Genomic DNA, 17,093 nt, shown 5'->3' with positions numbered 1-17,093 from the left:
GCATTAAAAGCTGCGGTGCGTCAAACTTATAATCAAGAGGGGATTTCCTCTGACATGACAGAGGGTGTGGCGGCGGGAGACTCGAAAGACTGATGAGCTACAGCGTTTCTGCATTTCATCGCAGTTTCTTGGCAGGGCACGGATAGATGAGGAAGTGGAATGCCACACAATGCGTTTGCACAGCCAGAAAGTACGAAAAGGTTTCCTTCGACTCGGGGAATGCAGCCCGAAATTTATCAGTTTGATAGAGGAACCGCAAGCTGCATGGCAATACACAGAGAGAAAAGTTAATTTCTCTGTTTTTAATAGAGGAAAAATGAGTAGCTCCGAATTCGCTGAGTGCATAGATGCCATCTGCAGCCGCCACAGCCGCCAAGGATGTGCACATTCCTCATCATCAAGTGCTGCTCAGTTGCATGTCTGTGATGTGATATGATTCGGTTGTGGGTAGCCTTGCACTCTCTCTGTTTGTCTGCCAGCTGTCTGTCTCCGAGGCTTGGGTTTTCCTTGCGGTTGCCAGTTACGAGTTTCTGGTTTTATTTAGAGCTCTCGCTCGCTCTCTCCATCGCTCTCTGCCGTGTGCCGTGCGACACACCGTTGACACATTCGACTGACAAATGGCCATAAGTGTATAATTGGATAAGAACTTGGGCAAACGGAGAAAGGTTATTTCTATTTTCTCTATCTGCCTCTCTCCATCTTTGTTTCATTTGCTTCAACTGAAACTCTTTTTTTGTGCATTCATTTCCAGCTAGTTTTCCAGCTCAATCGAATTAGCAAAAGGGAACCAATGCCCTCTCTTTCTGGCTGATGTACTGCATGGCTGACTACTTATCGCTTAATCACATCAGCAGGGCCCATATCGGGCATCTGCATGTAACATTTAGCAACATCAAATCGTTACTCTCCCATCCATCCGCACATCAAAGCCAATCAAAATGGCATTTCAATAATATCAGAGCCATACAATCGCATCAGCGGGGGGCATCAGCGCGGCACCGGGGGGGAGGGCTTGGCAAAGGGAATTGTTGTAATGGAGCGCGCGTATTTGTACCGCACAGAACGTGGCGATTTGGGGTATGTTGGAATTGTGCAAAACCCAAATTTGAGATTCTTTTTGGCTAGATATAAAATGTAACAAAATGTATGCAGATCAAGCTCCATCGTTACAGTGTAGCCAGAAAGTGTTCGGTTATCACAAATAAGAGGGTATCCTAAGGTTCATACACTCGTAATGCTCTTCCTGGCTTCGTTCGTTTCGTTATGTGCGTCGCGCTGTGAGAGCTTATGAGTCAGTGAACAGATGAGCGTATGTTTGTCTCTCTGTGTGTGAACACATCAATGATTCGTTCACAAATATTACAGGCATGAACACACACACAAACACACACACACACACAGCCACACGGCCAAGTAGACCAAGAGAATGAAAGTGCGTGGGAGTGGGAGCTTGCACGGTTTGGCTGGGGCTTCCGGAAATTGTGTCAAACAAGACTTTCGCTTTCCCTCAAAATGTGTCCTTGCCCAAATGTTTATATGTATAGATATTTATCTCAGTGTCTGTGTGTGTTTATGTGCGTTAGTGTTCGTGGCGTGTCATAAAGATATTGACAGGGCCATAAAGATAACCGTAGTGGCTTGTGAATGGCATGTCAAGGAAGAAATTAAGCGAAGCTCTGGCTACCGCCTCCCGACTGGCTCCATTCACTCTCTGAATCAAAATTCTTTGGCATTGTGAATGTCAAGCTGCATAAATTGAATGAAACTAAAGTGAGTTATGCATTTGAGGCGATTTCCACGGTTTGAGCTAACTCCGATGCCAAAATAAAATTCCACCCATTATACTGCATTTTTCGGCTGTCTGTGTCCATTTTATTATCGAAATTTGGATTGAAATTGTACAGTTCTGGAGGATCTACAGTTAACAGTCGTCTTTTGCTTGGGGTGGTGAGGGAATGGGGCAACCGCAGCACATCCTCTGTGGGCGTTTCTCCTGCGGACACTCTGTGCCTTTTTTATCGGCCAGCGGGAACTGCTTGATGGCCGGTAACTTGGTGCTGCTGGCAGGCGGGGTGCAGCTACAATCTGATTCCGTTTGCGACACTGGAGCAGGCGCCGCTTGCATGCTGCTGGTTGGTGGCCCACATTCGCAATCCTCTTCCACCGACGCCACTGGCACCACTTGCCTCGCTGGCACCACTGGCAGCGATGGCTGGTTTGTCGCCTTACACTGTACGGGCGGTGCTTGCTGCTTTAGGCCGCCGCAGCGCGGACAGACGAAGCAGCCTTCTGGAAGGTCTGGAGTGTCGGGAGGGTCGTATCCCGATTGACTTCGGCTGCCATGGGGCGCTAGCGATGCTGTTGGTGGGCCTTGCATATCCTGCCCATGAGTCGACATATCGTTGGAGTTCTGTGCAGTGAACGAACACTCGCAGGGAGACAGCAAAACCTCTTGCTGCATAGCACTCGGCGCGTACATGGGAGCGGCCGTGAACCTCGTTTCCCGTTGACCAGGCATAGTGGTTCGTACCAGTCTGGGATCAGCAGCGGATTGTTCTCCATTGAAGGGAACAGCAGCGGATTGTTGATCATCGTAAGAAGCATAAGATTGTGGCTGAATGGGAGCATTGTAAGGCACAGCAGCAGCAGTGAACGGGACAGCAGCCATGATCCTGTATTGTGGTTGGCTCCCATTCGTCGGTAGTCCCAGACATCGTTGACACGGTGTCTTCGATTTGGAAGGATCAGCAGTAGCTTGTTCTTGCGTGGAAGGATCAACAACGGACTGTTCTCGACTGTAGGGATCTGCAAGGGATTGTTCTTGGCTGTAAGGGTCCATAGAAGAGTGTTCTCGATGGTAAGGATCCATGGCGGACACTTGTCGACTGTATGGATCGACAGCAGACTGTTCTCGATTGTAGGCATCCATGGCGGACTGTTCTCGATTATAAGGATCCATAGCCGACTGTTCTCGACTGTAAGGATCCGTGGGGGGCACTTGTCGACTGTAAGAATCAACAGCAGACTGTTCTTGATTATAAGAATCCATTGCGGACTGTTCTCGATTATAAGGATCAACGGCGGACTGTTCTCGACTATAAGGATCAGCTGAAGATTTTTCTCGATTGTAGGCAACATCAGCGGACTGTTGTCGGTTGTATGGATCAACAGCGGACTGTTCTCGATTGTTAGGATCTGCAGCGGACTGTTTCCGTTTGTAAGGATCAGCTGAAGATTTATCTCGATTGTAGGCAGCAGCAGCGGACTGTTGTCGGCTGTAAGGATCAATTGCGGACTGTTCTCGACCATTAGGATCAGCAGCCGACTGTCCTCGTGTGTATGGATCCATAGCAGACTGTTCCCGATTATATGGATCAACAGCGGACTGTTCTCGATTATATGGATCAACAGCGGACTGTTCTCGATTATAAGGATCAAGAGCGGTCTGTCCCCGAGTGTAAGGATCAACCGCAGACTGTTCACGATTATAATTATCAATAGCGGATTGTTCTCGACTAAGTGGCTCGGCATCAGATTGTTCTTGGCTGTAAAAATCGTCAGCAGATTGCTCTTGGCTGTAAGGATCATTTGGGCCAGTGTACTCCACGAAGCTGGACTGATCGATCGACGATTTTCCCTGAGTGGGAACAGCAGAGGCTTGCTCGCGAGGAACAGGAGAAGGATTTGACGGGCTCCTTGATTGCCGTTGATTCAGAATCACATTATTGTTGTTATTGTTTTCCACCGTAAGGATCAGCAGCGGATTGTTATGGTTATCGACTGTCAGCGTCGGGGATCGTGCTGGACTCTGAATGGCACTGCTTTGATCTCGATTCGAAGCAGCAATCGCTGATTGTTCGCGACTATAGGGATCTGCAGCGGATTTTTCTCGACTGTAACGCGCAGGAGAACCGCTGTACTCGACAGATTTGCGACTGCTGGACTCCCGTTGGCTAGGGATCGTGGTGCGGCCTGCACCGGAAAGAGCAGACTGTTCTCGACCAACAACGGACTGTTCTCGGCTGTAAGCACCAACAGCGTACTGTTCTGGACCAACAGCGGAATGTACACGACTGTAAGCAGCAACAGCGGACTGCTCTCGACTGTAAGGTTCGACAGTGGGCTGTTCTCGACTATAGGGATCAGCTGTAGATTTTTCTTCACCGTAAGGATCGACAGCCGACTGTTCTCGAGCATAAGGATCAGCTGCAGATTGTTGTCGACCATAAGGATCAGCTGCTGACTGCTCTCGACTGTAAGGATCAGCAGCAGATTTTTCTTCACTGTAAGGATCAACAGCGGACTGTTCTCGAGCATAAGCATCAGCTGCAGATTGTTCTCGAAGGTAAGGAGCCACAGTGGACTGTTCCCGAGCAGAAGGATCAGCTGCGGACTGTTCTCGAAGGTAAGGATCAGCAGCGGACTGTGCGCGTGTGTAACGCTCAGGGAACACAGTTGTCTCCACAGCAGTTGGGAGCCTGGATTCTGGAGCAGAAGCGATCGGAGATCGACCGGGACCGAGAGTCGGACTTGTGGACTGTTCTCGCGTGTAGGGAATGGCAGGGGCTTGTTCTCGCGTGTAGGGAATGGCAGAGGCTTGTTCTCGTGCAAGCATTGAAGCATTGTACTCGCCAGTGGAAGCGTCCTCCAGCTGTGGATAGCTGGTGATCGTGGATCGTCCTGATTTAGGAATCGTGGATCTCCCCGTAGCCGTGATTGTAGATCGTCCGGAGGTGGTTGTGGCTCGTTTTGGACTGGCGACCACAGGATGTCCGACCATGTTCGACACGAGAGACTGCTTCATACGATTGGATGCCTCGTCCACTACTTTCTGCGCACAGGGACCCGAACAGTGCCCCGGGATGTGGCCCGGACTGTGACCCGGACTGCGATCTGGAGTGTGAAACGGACTGTTGCTGCCAGCGATATTGTTCTCGCTGGTGATGATGTAATTCTTTTTCGTGATCATTTTGCTCTCACTGGTCACGGGGCAGTCGCCGAGCCTGCCAGTTGCTGCTTTTCCCACCCTGCTGCTGCAGTGCACATCACTGCGGTCCTCGAGGGACAGCTCCGGGCCGTATCGGGAGAGGTATTCGAGAATGATGCCATTGGTCCAGCCGAAACCCGTTTGATTCTGATACTCCCCACCGCCGCCACCAGAGCCGAATTTCTCGCAATTGTACTGAAAGAGAGAGCAAGGAATGGCCTGCTAGAATCCTCATTGGGAATGGATTCGCTCACCTTCTCGAACATGAAGCCCGTTTGGGCGTAGGCCTCGTAGTTGTTCTTCACCCAGCGATGGGCCCAGCGCTCGGACATGGCCCTGGCCTCGGGTGTGCCCAGATTGTGCAGCCCATCGATAATCATGAACATCATGGGAGGCCACACATTCGGGTAGTCCCACTGCTGCCCCGTATCCCTGTTCATTGTGTTGGGCACGCCGCCGGGATAGTCGTCCAGATGGTGCGCCTTGATGTAGTTCATCACGCCCCGGGAGATCTTATCGGTGTCGACCAGGGGGAAGGCGCGAGCCCACAGCGGCGAGAAGTTGGAGGCGGAGAAGTAGGGACGCGGACGGTTGTTCAGCATGTCGTAGTCCAGCCAGATGCCAGCCTCCTCGTTCCACAGGACATCGCGCACCGCCTTGACGAGGCCGCAGGCAATGTCCGAGTACTCCTCCACCTTGCTGTTGTGGCCAGCCTTGCGATTGAATTCCGCGAGGATCTTGGCGCTGCGAAAGAGGATAACATTCAGATCAACGGGCACTATGGACGTCGTCTGGATATCCTTCAGTGTGCCGCGGTTCGTCCCGTCCCTGGCTATGAACCAGCGGGAGCTGAAGTCCATGCCGGATTCGCAGGCGGACTTGAGCTGCGTGTAGTGGCGCTCCTTCTCCGGCTCGCTCAGGAACTCTGCCGCACTGGCCACATCCTCGCGATACGACTCGGGCCGCGGTCCCGTCGAGTAGTCCTGGTAGTGGTACATGGTGCGCCCCTTCACCTGCACCTGATGCTTCTCCACAAAGTTATCGAACTCGGCCTCGAGCAGCGGCAGCGACTGCATGGCATACTTCTCATCCAGCGTCACGTCCACGTACGCCTTCATCATGTGTATCAGCATCGGAGGCTGCGAGCGGCCGTAGTAGTAGATGCGTCCGCCGTTCGGCACGAATCCATATTGCCGCACTATCGACAGGAAGTTGTCGATCATGCCACGGGCTGTCGCGTGCATGCCGCAGTGCAGCAGGCCGCGGATGATCCACAGCGAGTCCCAGTAGTAGAACTCAATGAAGCGGCCACCCGGCACGATCACCGGATTCGGCACATACACAATCGAATATTTCTCTGGATTCTCCTTCACCTCATCCTTCATGCGGCGGCCCAGCACCTTCCACAGGGCGTGGAGTTCCACACCGAATTTCCTCAGCTGCGGGTCGGCGATTCTGTTGGCAAACGGCGGCTCACTCTTCCAATCGGGCGGTGTCCACTCCTCCAGCTCGGTGCCCTTCTCCAGAAAGTGTTTCTGCAAGCGACAAAAAAACGGTTGATGGAAATGCAGAACTGGCAGAATTCTATCGCGAACCTCGACAAACATCTGCAGAAACTGGAAGGAACCATCATTCTTGCGGCAATTGCGGAACAGCTCATAGTCGGCCAGCAACCGCTCCGGCGGATATTTGCTCTTCATGTCCACGAATGTCTTGCAGTCGGGGAACATGTTCGACCGCTGTACGGCGTCCAGCAGCGGCCCAGAGCAGTAGACAGCCCTGATGGCGAAATTGTACAGAATCAAATGGGAAACGAGTAGAAATCCGATCACCACTCACCGATTTGCCGCGCCGAGCACCTGTGGCCCACAGCGGCACAGATTTTGCGGCATTTTGGACAGTGAATTTTGTGTGTGTTGTGTGTAAATTTTGTGCGGTGCAATGCCAAATCCGAATAGACACACACATGGGGAACATAGATTGACCGACTGCTCAAAGGCGACTCTGTTTTGGGGCATAAATCAAAACAGCAGCAGAGCGACAACATCTATTATATTGACCATTAAAGCAAATTTGTCGACATTTGCCATTAAGAGTCAACAATGTTCGGCCATAAATCAGCGCAAATAGACAGGAAGCGCCTTCTTCTTGTTGGATTCTTACTGCCAGCAGCGAATGCTGAATGCTGCCCCCGATTCCGTGCCACACATTTATTTTAAATTACCATAAATGTTCTTTGGCCTCCACTGAACCCACCCAGAAACCAGAACCCAAAAACCGAGATGAGCCAGAGAGAACTTTGCCTAAAAGCTATTGGCCTCTGTGTCCATTTGTAATTTCCAGACAATTTATCAAACCAGCGAAAGGGAGAGCTGCCTGCCTGCTGCCCGCCTGCCACCAGGGGGGGGGCAGGGAACGAACGAACACTTTGTAATTCGTACAGTTTTTGGCCAAAAGGGAAGACAGAAGACAGGGGCCACAAGTCGAAATTGAAATGGCGCAGAAAATGCGCTTCAAGTGGCCATGGCCCTGGCCCTGGTCCTGCTCCTGCTCCTGGACATTAGACATTAGACATTGGATGGATGGCGGAAAATTCAAGTAAAATAAAATTCTTCGATTTCTGGACAATCAATTGATGGAGCAGATGGGGGAAGCAAGTGAAATCAGCCGCGGGCGCGGCACTTCATAAATTCCATTCCCATCCTTCAGCTGAATGCAACTTTTTGGCATCGGCATCTTTATGAAAACTTTTGGCAAAAGAAAACGAGAGAACGGAGCACGGAAATTGATCTTGTCGCATTCGCATTCGCATTCTCTGTCGTCTGCAAAGTTTCAATTGAATTTTCGGGTACAACAAAAAAATGCGCTTCAGCTTGAACTTTTAGTGAGAGTTGAAAGAGGGGGGAAGGTAATTCCGGGCAGCAGTAATTAATTTTGCATATGTGAACATCAGTGGCAGGCTGTGCTGACACTTGAGGCGGTCAAGGCAGAGGAAAGCTCAGGAGCAGCCACCATCCGTGGCAGGGCGGGCAGGTCGGGCAGGGCAGCCTTATCCTCATCCGCAGCCAGAGCTAATTGAGTATTCTTCCTTTAAGTGGACAGCCGCCGCCGGCGCACTTCAGCCTCATTTGCAAGTGTGAGAGCCGCAGTGGCGTGGCGCAGGCATAAATCAATAAGTTGCATTCGCCTTTAAATGAATTAAAATGAAATTCCCATAAAAACTGCAAAAGCTGTAGCTGTAGCGGGTGGGAGTGGAACGCCGTGGAGTTGCTTGTTCTTGTTGCTGCTGTTGCAGTCTGTTGCTCGGATCGCTGGCAGTGTCTGCGAGTGCGTGACTGAGGGCAAGTCCACCCTCTGTTGACAGCAATCAATCAAAAATTGCAGCTCCCTGAGCACCCGCAGCTCAACAGCGAGTGAAACACTTGCAGAAAACAGTGCAGTGATTATTGTAATGCACTGCAAGAAAATTGGAGTGGCAAATGCTAGATATTTGAACACCCCTTGGATCATATTTGTGTGGCTGGCCACCCAACTGCAGTGTATATCTCGGCGTAAAAGACTCTCCCACAACAGCGTGGGATGTTCCTGGGAGTGGTCCGCATGATAAATTGTCAACACTCTGACGCTTGTCTGCAGCGATTTAAAAACTACTTAAAATGTAAATGTTGTTTCGCTCTTGCTATTGTTGTTGGCTGTGTGTGTGTGTGTGTGTGTGTGTGTGTGTGTGTGTGTTTGGGTTTTATGCACACGTCGCGCAGCGTACGAGTAGACAGCGAAAATCATGTTGTTGACTTTGAAAAAATATGTGTGAAAATGCGCCATTGTAAATAACAGAACATAAACGCGAATCCTCTCGGGTTGGAGGAGTCTGTTCCTCCTGGTTGAAGCAGCAACCCTCCCCCCTGTCTGCGCTGACTCCCCCTGGTTGACTCCAATGCCTGAGGGAGACTGATGACATGGCAATGTCACCAGCAGCAGCAGCAGCAGCAGCAGCATCATCAGGAACAGCTAGCTAGCTCCTAGGTCATACAATGTATGGCAGGATGATGGCACGCCTCTGTGATTGCATTTTTACACTTGTCAGTGGGTTGGTTTTGCTCGGCTTTTCCCTGACTATTGTAGGAGAGTGTCTAAGCAACCGCAGACACATCCTGCGCAGTGCTCTGCGATTCCAAATGAGTTATAAACTCTCTTGTCAAAATACTTGACAATTGATTAATTGAAATTGACTTTGAAAGTAAGTTGATAAGCAGTTCCCATACGCACAGCCCACCCGCACGCACGCACGCTCACAGAGGGAGGGGAAACGGAGGAAGAAGCTGTCAATCAGACTGCCACACATTGCCCTCCCCCGCCCCGGAACCAATACTAGCAGCAGGGGCAGCAGCAGGAGCAACCAGAACCATGCATCATTTGTTGATGAGCTAAACTTTGACCAAGAAAAGTCGCAACAGACAGAGGGCAAACGACGACAGGGTCAGGTCCAGGCCACAGAGAGAGACAGAGACGCTCGAATTAAGCAAAAGTCTGGTTAAACAGAAAAGTTTTTGGCCCCTGATAAACATCTGCTTGGCGGACAGTAGCTAGAGTCGGAGCCCCTCACATCAGGATGACAACTTAAATTGCTAGTTGGCTGATAAGCCACCAGCAGTAGCCACCCACCCAGCCCTTGAGCCACCCCCTGCTGCTGCAGCAGCACCCCTCAACCCCTGAGTGGGCGTATAAAACATTTTTATTTATTTCACTATTTTTTATATGTGTATGCCGCCTGTCAGGGGTCGGATGGGCACGGGAACACGCGCCACATGCCGAAACGACAAACAAATAAATAAAATTCCACTTCTGGGAGTGCGGGGAGTGTGTGTGTTGCGTGTGTGTGTGCGTCTGTTCTACAAGTCTATTAACTTGTGGCGCTTATCTTATGCTGACAGCAAGTTTTTCACTTGGCCAAAGTTTAGCCAAGGATACTTTGCCACTTCCTGCGGGGGGCAGGGGCAGGGGCAGGAGCAGAGCTTCGATGTCAATCATTTGTTGATCATTTTTCCTGCCGCCGCAAAGTGAATGTGAATCCTGGCCTATGCATAATGTATCGCCTCCATTTGTAGCTGACCCCTCCGCAGTGGAAGTGGAAGCAGAAGTAGAGGAACGATAAATTGCATTCCCTGCCAGCAGCAACTACAAAGTGAGAAGGAAGGGAAAAGTAAGCGCCAGAGAGTTGGGCAAAACTTTTGGTTTTGCTGCTGGGCGATAAGCGAGGGAATTGGTCAAGCTTGGAGCCAGCTCGTTCTCGTTCTCCATTCATTAAATGCGACGCCAAAAAGTTGCAGCTGCTGGAAGATATTTATGAACTGTCGGAATGCCGGACAACCCGAGGATGACACCTCCCACACGGCCAGGTGGCCAGCTACCTTTTTCAATAAACGTTGAGCATTACGGTTATTAGTTTCAGGTTGGGGGACATAAAAAACTTCTGCTCGAGTTGAGCAAAGTTGTCTCCGACACACTGTTGCATCCACAGCAACAGCAGCAGCAGCAGCAGCAGCAGCGGCAGCAACAATGTGTCACCCAGTGGGGCCAGAGCTTTGCTGATGCTATCTGGATGATGTTTTAGTTGTTGCCACACTGTCACAGCATCAGCAGCAGCATCAGCGGCAGGAGCAACATGTTGTTGAAGCTGATAATTCTGTTGTTGACTTTGTTTGACTATGTTGCACCAGTCCACCCTCTCTGTGTGGCCGTGCAACGCGAGTCCTGCGCCAAAGCGAAACCTATGGAAATTACGGATGCCGTAATGCTCCCCTGGAATGCTGTCCAAGTCCATTACATGCACAGAATGTGCAGCATTTCTGCAAGTCCTTCCAAACGGTGACAGCAACAGCAACGGCAAAAGCAACAGCAACTTATTAACGCGCAATCTGAGCCCTGCAATTGACCGCAACAGCAGGATGTGCAGCAGTACAAGGAGGAGTAGGAGCTGGAGCAGCACTCCTAGAAGTAGCATCAAGTGCAGCAGAAGCGTTGACGGTGACGACGACGACGACAGGCGGAAGCGGAAACGGCAAATAAACGCACGAGCGCTGACGTGCGGGCTGCAGCGTGTCAGCGTGCTTGTCTCTGTGTTGCTTCTCTTTCTGTTTGTGTGTGTTGTGCCTCTGTGTGTGTGTGTGTTTGTGTGCAATCGTGCACTTGTTTGCATGCAACGTGGCAACATGGCAGCGACAATAGCAGCAGCAGCAGCAGCAGTAACAGTAACTGCAATGGCAACGGGCATTTATCTGGCTCCCCAGACCCGACCCGACCCGACCCCACCCGACCAGACCAGACTTGCCACGCCCCGTCGTAATACATTGCGGTTGGGATGTTGCATGTTTGTGGGCGCTCGCCTGCGTTTGAATTTTTTGTTGCTTTGCATACCCATTGGCAGGGCAGCGAGAGGGTCAAGGGTATGCTGGACAGAGAAGTTTCAGAAGTACAAAAAATATTCCTCCACTAACAGCTACTCCAAAACTGTTTCGCTGCTAAAACTAAACTAATATGAAATTCTATACTTATGCAGGATATTTATTATTCCACACACATTGTATTCATCCTCTTCTCTTCTTTTTTTTCGTTTTGCAGCGGCGCCATCGTTCGCATGCACGGCAAGGATTTCTCTGCTTAATTTGTGGTTTTCAACCAAACAGAACAACGAGAAGCGATGGACGCGAACCCTGGACGTTGGCAGGGATGAGGGGGATGGCAGATGGCGGGGTGTGGAGTGGAGTGGTTGGGTCAGAGTGAAGAAGGCTCGAACCAGGACCAGGCTAACCAACTGGTCAGCCAGCCCAGCCAGCGGCAATTGCAATTGCAATTGAGGTTGCAGTCGCACGAATACGAGTATTCCGGGAAAGCCTTAAATATGATTATGCCTACAGCCAGAGGCGTGCACAGCAAAGGGGGGCAGAGTGGGGAGGGATATTTGCTATGTTTCCCCTGCCTCCAGAGTGGAGAGTGCTGGTTACAGATATTTTGGACTGTGGGCCCATGCATCTTCGCGGGAATCTCTTGCTGTGGCACACAACAAATTTCCACGAACTTGATTTAATTGTCACACATTAGGGTACCACAATTACATAGAAGAATGCCGCAGAGCAGCCGGCGGAAACGGCAACAGTAATAGCAAATAATACACCAACAAAAACAACAGCAACAAGAGCAACAGCAGTCTGGGTCGGGGTCTGGGGGCTCCACCTCCTTGTCCCTTGCCGCTTTGTGAATATAAAATGCGCCATTTGCAATTGTAGTTTATTTTAATACCGCAATTAGTGTGTACATACTGGTCGGGGTGTTCGTACTGGACAGAGTGCGGTGTGGGGTGGGGCTTGCGGGTTGTGCGGTGGTATGCATGCAAATGGAATGACTGCGGGCGCGGGGCATGGGGAATCGGAATCGGCGTTGTCATGTTGCCACACAATTTGAGGTACACCGATGCTGCCGCCGCCGCTGCTGCCGCATAGGTGATGCCATTATCGTTAGCCATTGCATAAATATGCCACAAACACAGATAACTATTCCAGAGATACGCTGATTACCGACAGGCGGAACGGACATCTCCATTGGCCGCTTCGAGGGCTCTCCATCTGTCTGGATGGGGCTGGCATTGCTCGATGCAATCAATTGCCGCGTGATGTTAATTGATTTTTAAGTGGCGTGTCCTATGGCTAACTGCAATCAGAATACGCGCGCGCCAGGTGACAGACACACGAATTATTATAATGCGCCAACGAACAAAAACCGTCAAGGTAATCAATAATAAAAAGGTTACAGGCAAGGCCACAGCTCGACTGTGTGCTACCCTGTGCCTAAACGGCAGCTGGATCGTTAGCTATGTATTAGGGCAGGTTAATTGATTCGGCCGAACTATGCCTGGGGTCGGATAGTAATCCCTGATTGATTTCGATTGTTAAACACGCTTCAACGACCCGGACAGCGTTTCCGTTCACCATCCACCGGCCCTTCCGGGCATGTCCATCCGGTATAATCACATTTAATGTTGAATGCACTTCATTTTTTGCCCCAACTAAATGCCAATTAAAATTCGTAATTATTTTTTAATGGCATTTTGTGGTCAATATCCGATGAATGATTGGACAGTTGGAAGTACTCTATGGTGCGGTGAGGCGGTGGTCCGTTTTGGGTTTGGCAATGTTGACGGGATGCCGTCGTGACGCTTCACATTTATGACGAGCAAATGGCCAATATCAATATCAATTGCATGACTTGTCAAACTGGCGCCAGTCTAAAAGTGCCCTTACATGGTCCCAGGCAAGGCGTCATCATCATCGTCATCGTCATCGTGTAAGGAGAAACCCCCAATGGAATGGTGGTAAAACTTACAAGCAATTGCAGCATGATTACAAAAACTACAAGAAATTGCAATAGGAACCTTTGTCGGAGTGCCGGAGCCAGTGGCCCCGCAGCAATTGACCTGCTCAATGAAATTCAAGCAATCATCACTATCAACATTTCGATTCGATTCGATTCGATTGGACACGCTACAGCATGCCACCGCACATGCCGCAAGTGACAATCATTTATATTTAATAAACAACTAACGCATGCTCGGCAGGGGGGTGGGGGGGTTTGGGTTTTATTGTTGGACAGGGCAGGGCTGGGATGGGATGGGCAGACGAGCGGCCATTGATTGCTGGCATTGGATAGTCTGTGTAGGCAGGACACAAAACGCCCAGCAAACGAGCACGACAAATACTATATAAATATGTGCAAGAACAACATGGATGAAAGACTGAATAGTTTCGGGACAACATAGAAGAAGGTTTTCATACTCTAACATCAGTAATGGATGCTACAAACATGGGATATAGATACAGATATAATATATTATGTACCCTTTATTGCAGGGTATACCGAAAACAGATACAACAGCCACCGGATGACAAGTGAGCGAGCGGCCATTGTCTCTGGCCCGTTAGAAATTGTTTATCATGCATTTTGTTCGATTCCAGCGACTGAATAATGCAGCAGGTAGGTCGGTGTGTATGGAATGGGAGAAAGAAAGAGACACAGGCAAATAAATAAGCACGAGCACGAAAGCGGCAGAGTAGGAGTAGCAAAAGCAGAATGGGGGCGAAAACAGGAAAAAAGGCACAAACAACGGACAACAGACAGTGCCAGACCAGACACAAAACCGTTCTGTATTGCTTTGGGCGGCATTCAAATTGAATATTGAAAGCATCGTGCACAAAACTGCCAAACGCTTGAATTATGCATTAATGATGTCGTTGTCTCCGTCTCTGTCTCGCAGCGCCATAGTGGACAGCGCCAGCAGCAAAGGGGCTGGGGACTGGACAGGGCAAAAGAAGGGTTTTGTCCGTCGTCAAAGCGTGCCAGCAGCAGAAAATAGACAAGAACAACGGCACTGCGTCCTTCGCCACTTTTGTTCACTCTCCTGTCCCATCGCCTCTGGCTGCTTATTAATTTTTTATGCGTCTGCCATTTTTATGCACTCGCCGCAAGCATTTTATTTTCTCTAACCTCAGCTTTCAATAGATTTCCCTTTCAAATGTTGTGCTGAAAGTTCAATGAGCCCTATCGATGATCAGCTGTCGATCAGCAGCTTTGACTTTCCAGTGTTGTGAAATGTGAAACCACCCAGAAAGATATTCACAATGGCTGGCACACAAAAAACAAAAATTAATTACCCGCATTTTGCGCGCAAAGAAGAAGCGCCTGCAGTAGAAGATAATCAAGGCCGAAAATCAGGTGCGGGCTGCACAGTCAAAGCGGTGCGGTGGCTGCACCGAATGTAGGTAACGGGTGCAGGCCATGCAAAACTCATTACATACCGCAGAAACCACGCCGATATCACCCACGCGGGCGCACGCTGACCGCAACATGCTGTAATGCGTGTCCCCTCCACCACCACAGAATTCGCAATCGCTTTATCAACATTTGCATGGGACAGCAGCACCAGGACATAACCAGACCGGACCAGAGCCCCTATACACAATGATGGCCAAGGATTGGAGCCGGCGCACGACCAGGCCAATACTTTAAGCCCATGTGCTGAGTGCTGCACTGCCAAAGGACAAACTTAATGTCAGCACGCTAATCTGTCACTCACTGCGAATGGAATGGGACTGGCGCAGAGATACGACTGGGAGCTGCGACATGCTCTGGCTACTTAAGGAGGAGCACTATGGATGCGCTTCGCTCCGCCTCGCTGCACGGGACAGCGTGCGGCCGGAGGGGTGAGTATGATGGTGCAACAATAACGCCACCAAAGCAACGTCGTATCCTTTGAAATGACAAAAATTTGTTGCTTTCAGTGGAGCTTGACGCGCTGCTTGACTTGCCATCAGACACTTGCGGGACCACAAGCCATCGCCAGGCATCGGATCAGCCCACGCCCTCGCCAGCGCAATGGTAAGGGGGAGGACAAGCAAGCACAACGCGCCTTATCAACTATGCACGGCTTTGTCTCTAAACGATTGTCTGCCTGTTCCTGCACCATCTCTCTCCAACTCTCGGTGGCAACCTGTTTTCTGTGTGTTCGCCAGCATCAGCACCGGTACCCGTACCCGTACCCTTGCCAGTACCCTTGCCAGTGCCAGCGTCAGCGTCTTTTGTTGCGCTTAATGAATTTTACGTAAATTTTACGAGCGCTGATTTCTGCCAGAGAGAACACTCCCCCCACACACTACGGGGTGGATAACCACCCACCCAGGCTATTAATCTACACTTTAGCGGAAGCAACACCCCCAGCACCGCCCTGACAAGGGGGCAAGGCGACTCCTGCTGCTGCTGCTGCTGCTCCATCCACTCTGCGTGTATGCCTGTGTGAGTATAATGACAAGTTCAACAACAACTTAGCATTGTCTTCTTCTGACAACGACGAGAGCGAGGAGGACGATGACGACGACGACGTGCTCCGACATTTGTTTGCCCAAGTTATGCAAATATTTTTATAGTCAAGACGTTTTTGTTTAATTGCATATTTTGACTCGAATTACGCGTGCCATAAAGCAAGGATCTGGAAAATTACCACAAGCATGGGTGAGAAGGGTTGGAGGAAAGCCGCTAACGCACTCGAATCGAGTAATTTTTGTCTAGCCCCCAGCCCTGGAATGCAGTTTGACAGAAAGTAAGTACTTTCGAGTACTTTCTCTCCTGTCACACACACACACACACACAATTGCACACTTTCTACTTTCTTAATTTTTCGTCGGCCTCTGCACAGCGTTTGAAAAATCGTGGAAATGGAAATGGACATGAAAAAGGGCGTACTGCTATTCAAGGAGGATAATAATGGAGTTGTTACCACCGTCCACTTAACGCCATTGGTCAATCTAGATACGAAGTTCCAATGCGGCCACTGCGGCAATAAGTACATGTACAGCGGGCCCTTTAGCAACCATGTACGTGCCTGTAAGCGTCGCAGCGAGTTGGATGCGGACCGAAAGTCACAGGAGGACAAACCTAAGCTCAAGATCTGTGATAAGCGCGTCAGTTCTTCCGATGAAATATCAATGAATGGGCCCAAAAAGAGGCGCAAAACCAAAGAGCTGACTGGAAGCAGGATCCAACTGGAAAAGAAAACCCCGCGCACCATTAAAAAGGTGCACACTTGTTTTTCCTGCCAGCAACCGTTTACTGATGAGTTTGAAATCGGGAAAAAAAGTCTACGCTATTTCTGCAATGATTGTACCACGAAGATCCGTAACGAAGAGAAGACAAGCGGACCCATCAAGTCAAAGGTTCCATTTTTGTGCGAGGAATGTGGCATGTCGTACAAACTGGAAGCTAATTTAATGCGGCACAAGAGCGTATGCAAGGTGTTGATAGAAAATCGCTTACAAAACGATTCAATTTGTTAGTTAATATTAATTCTGTACTTTTTGTTAACAATGAATGGAGTGTAACATATAATTTCTAACATAATTGTTTGTTTCCGTATGTATACTAATAGCATGAGTTCTATGTTAACTCTAGTGGATTTAGCCACGTTTTGGTTGTTGCATTCAAATTATATCTCATAAACTGTGCACCTCTTAATAGCTCTTAAAACTAGCGGCCCAACGTTTCATTTCTCACCTATTTTTCCAGA

The 17,093-nt window shown here is 49.8% G+C and overlaps 2 protein-coding genes across 6 annotated transcripts; one reads left to right on the top strand and one right to left on the bottom strand.

Moving 5' to 3' along the window:
* Window positions 1–1,839: 1,839 nt before the first annotated feature.
* On the bottom strand, window positions 1,840–6,986 carry LOC117889862. 4 transcript variants are annotated; one of them, XM_034794367.1, is made up of 8 exons: window positions 6,827–6,986; window positions 6,583–6,766; window positions 5,242–6,522; window positions 4,381–5,182; window positions 4,001–4,029; window positions 3,861–3,901; window positions 3,003–3,032; window positions 1,840–2,822 (listed from the first exon to the last, which is right to left on the bottom strand). In XM_034794367.1, the coding sequence occupies exons 1-8, from the start codon at window positions 6,877–6,879 to the stop codon at window positions 1,922–1,924; spliced, it is 3,321 nt and encodes a 1,106-aa protein (XP_034650258.1). In that variant the 5' UTR covers window positions 6,880–6,986; the 3' UTR covers window positions 1,840–1,921. The 4 variants fall into 4 exon arrangements, with proteins under 4 accessions (XP_034650258.1, XP_034650257.1, XP_034650255.1 ...); XM_034794366.1 differs by having other exon boundaries at window positions 4,001–5,182; XM_034794364.1 differs by lacking the exons at window positions 3,003–3,032; window positions 3,861–3,901 and adding exons at window positions 3,050–3,205; window positions 3,357–3,808 and having other exon boundaries at window positions 2,212–2,809; window positions 4,010–5,182.
* Window positions 6,987–13,732: 6,746 nt separating this feature from the next.
* LOC117890326 lies at window positions 13,733–16,865 on the top strand. 2 transcript variants are annotated; one of them, XR_004648572.1, is made up of 3 exons: window positions 13,733–15,237; window positions 15,316–15,826; window positions 16,013–16,865. XR_004648572.1 is itself a non-coding variant. In XM_034795114.1 (2 exons), exon 2 carries the CDS (start codon window positions 16,246–16,248, stop codon window positions 16,861–16,863), a length of 618 nt encoding a protein of 205 aa, XP_034651005.1. In that variant the 5' UTR covers window positions 15,270–15,826; window positions 16,013–16,245; the 3' UTR covers window positions 16,864–16,865. The 2 variants fall into 2 exon arrangements, 1 of the variants encoding a protein (XP_034651005.1); XM_034795114.1 differs by lacking the exon at window positions 13,733–15,237 and having other exon boundaries at window positions 15,270–15,826.
* The last annotated feature ends 228 nt before the right edge of the window (window positions 16,866–17,093 follow it).

This window comes from Drosophila subobscura, chromosome E (genome assembly GCF_008121235.1).
Source record: "Drosophila subobscura isolate 14011-0131.10 chromosome E, UCBerk_Dsub_1.0, whole genome shotgun sequence".
Classification (NCBI taxonomy): Eukaryota; Metazoa; Arthropoda; class Insecta; order Diptera; family Drosophilidae; genus Drosophila; species Drosophila subobscura.
The sequence above is the reverse complement of the archived record's forward strand: the minus strand, read 5'-3'. Positions and strand labels throughout refer to the sequence as shown.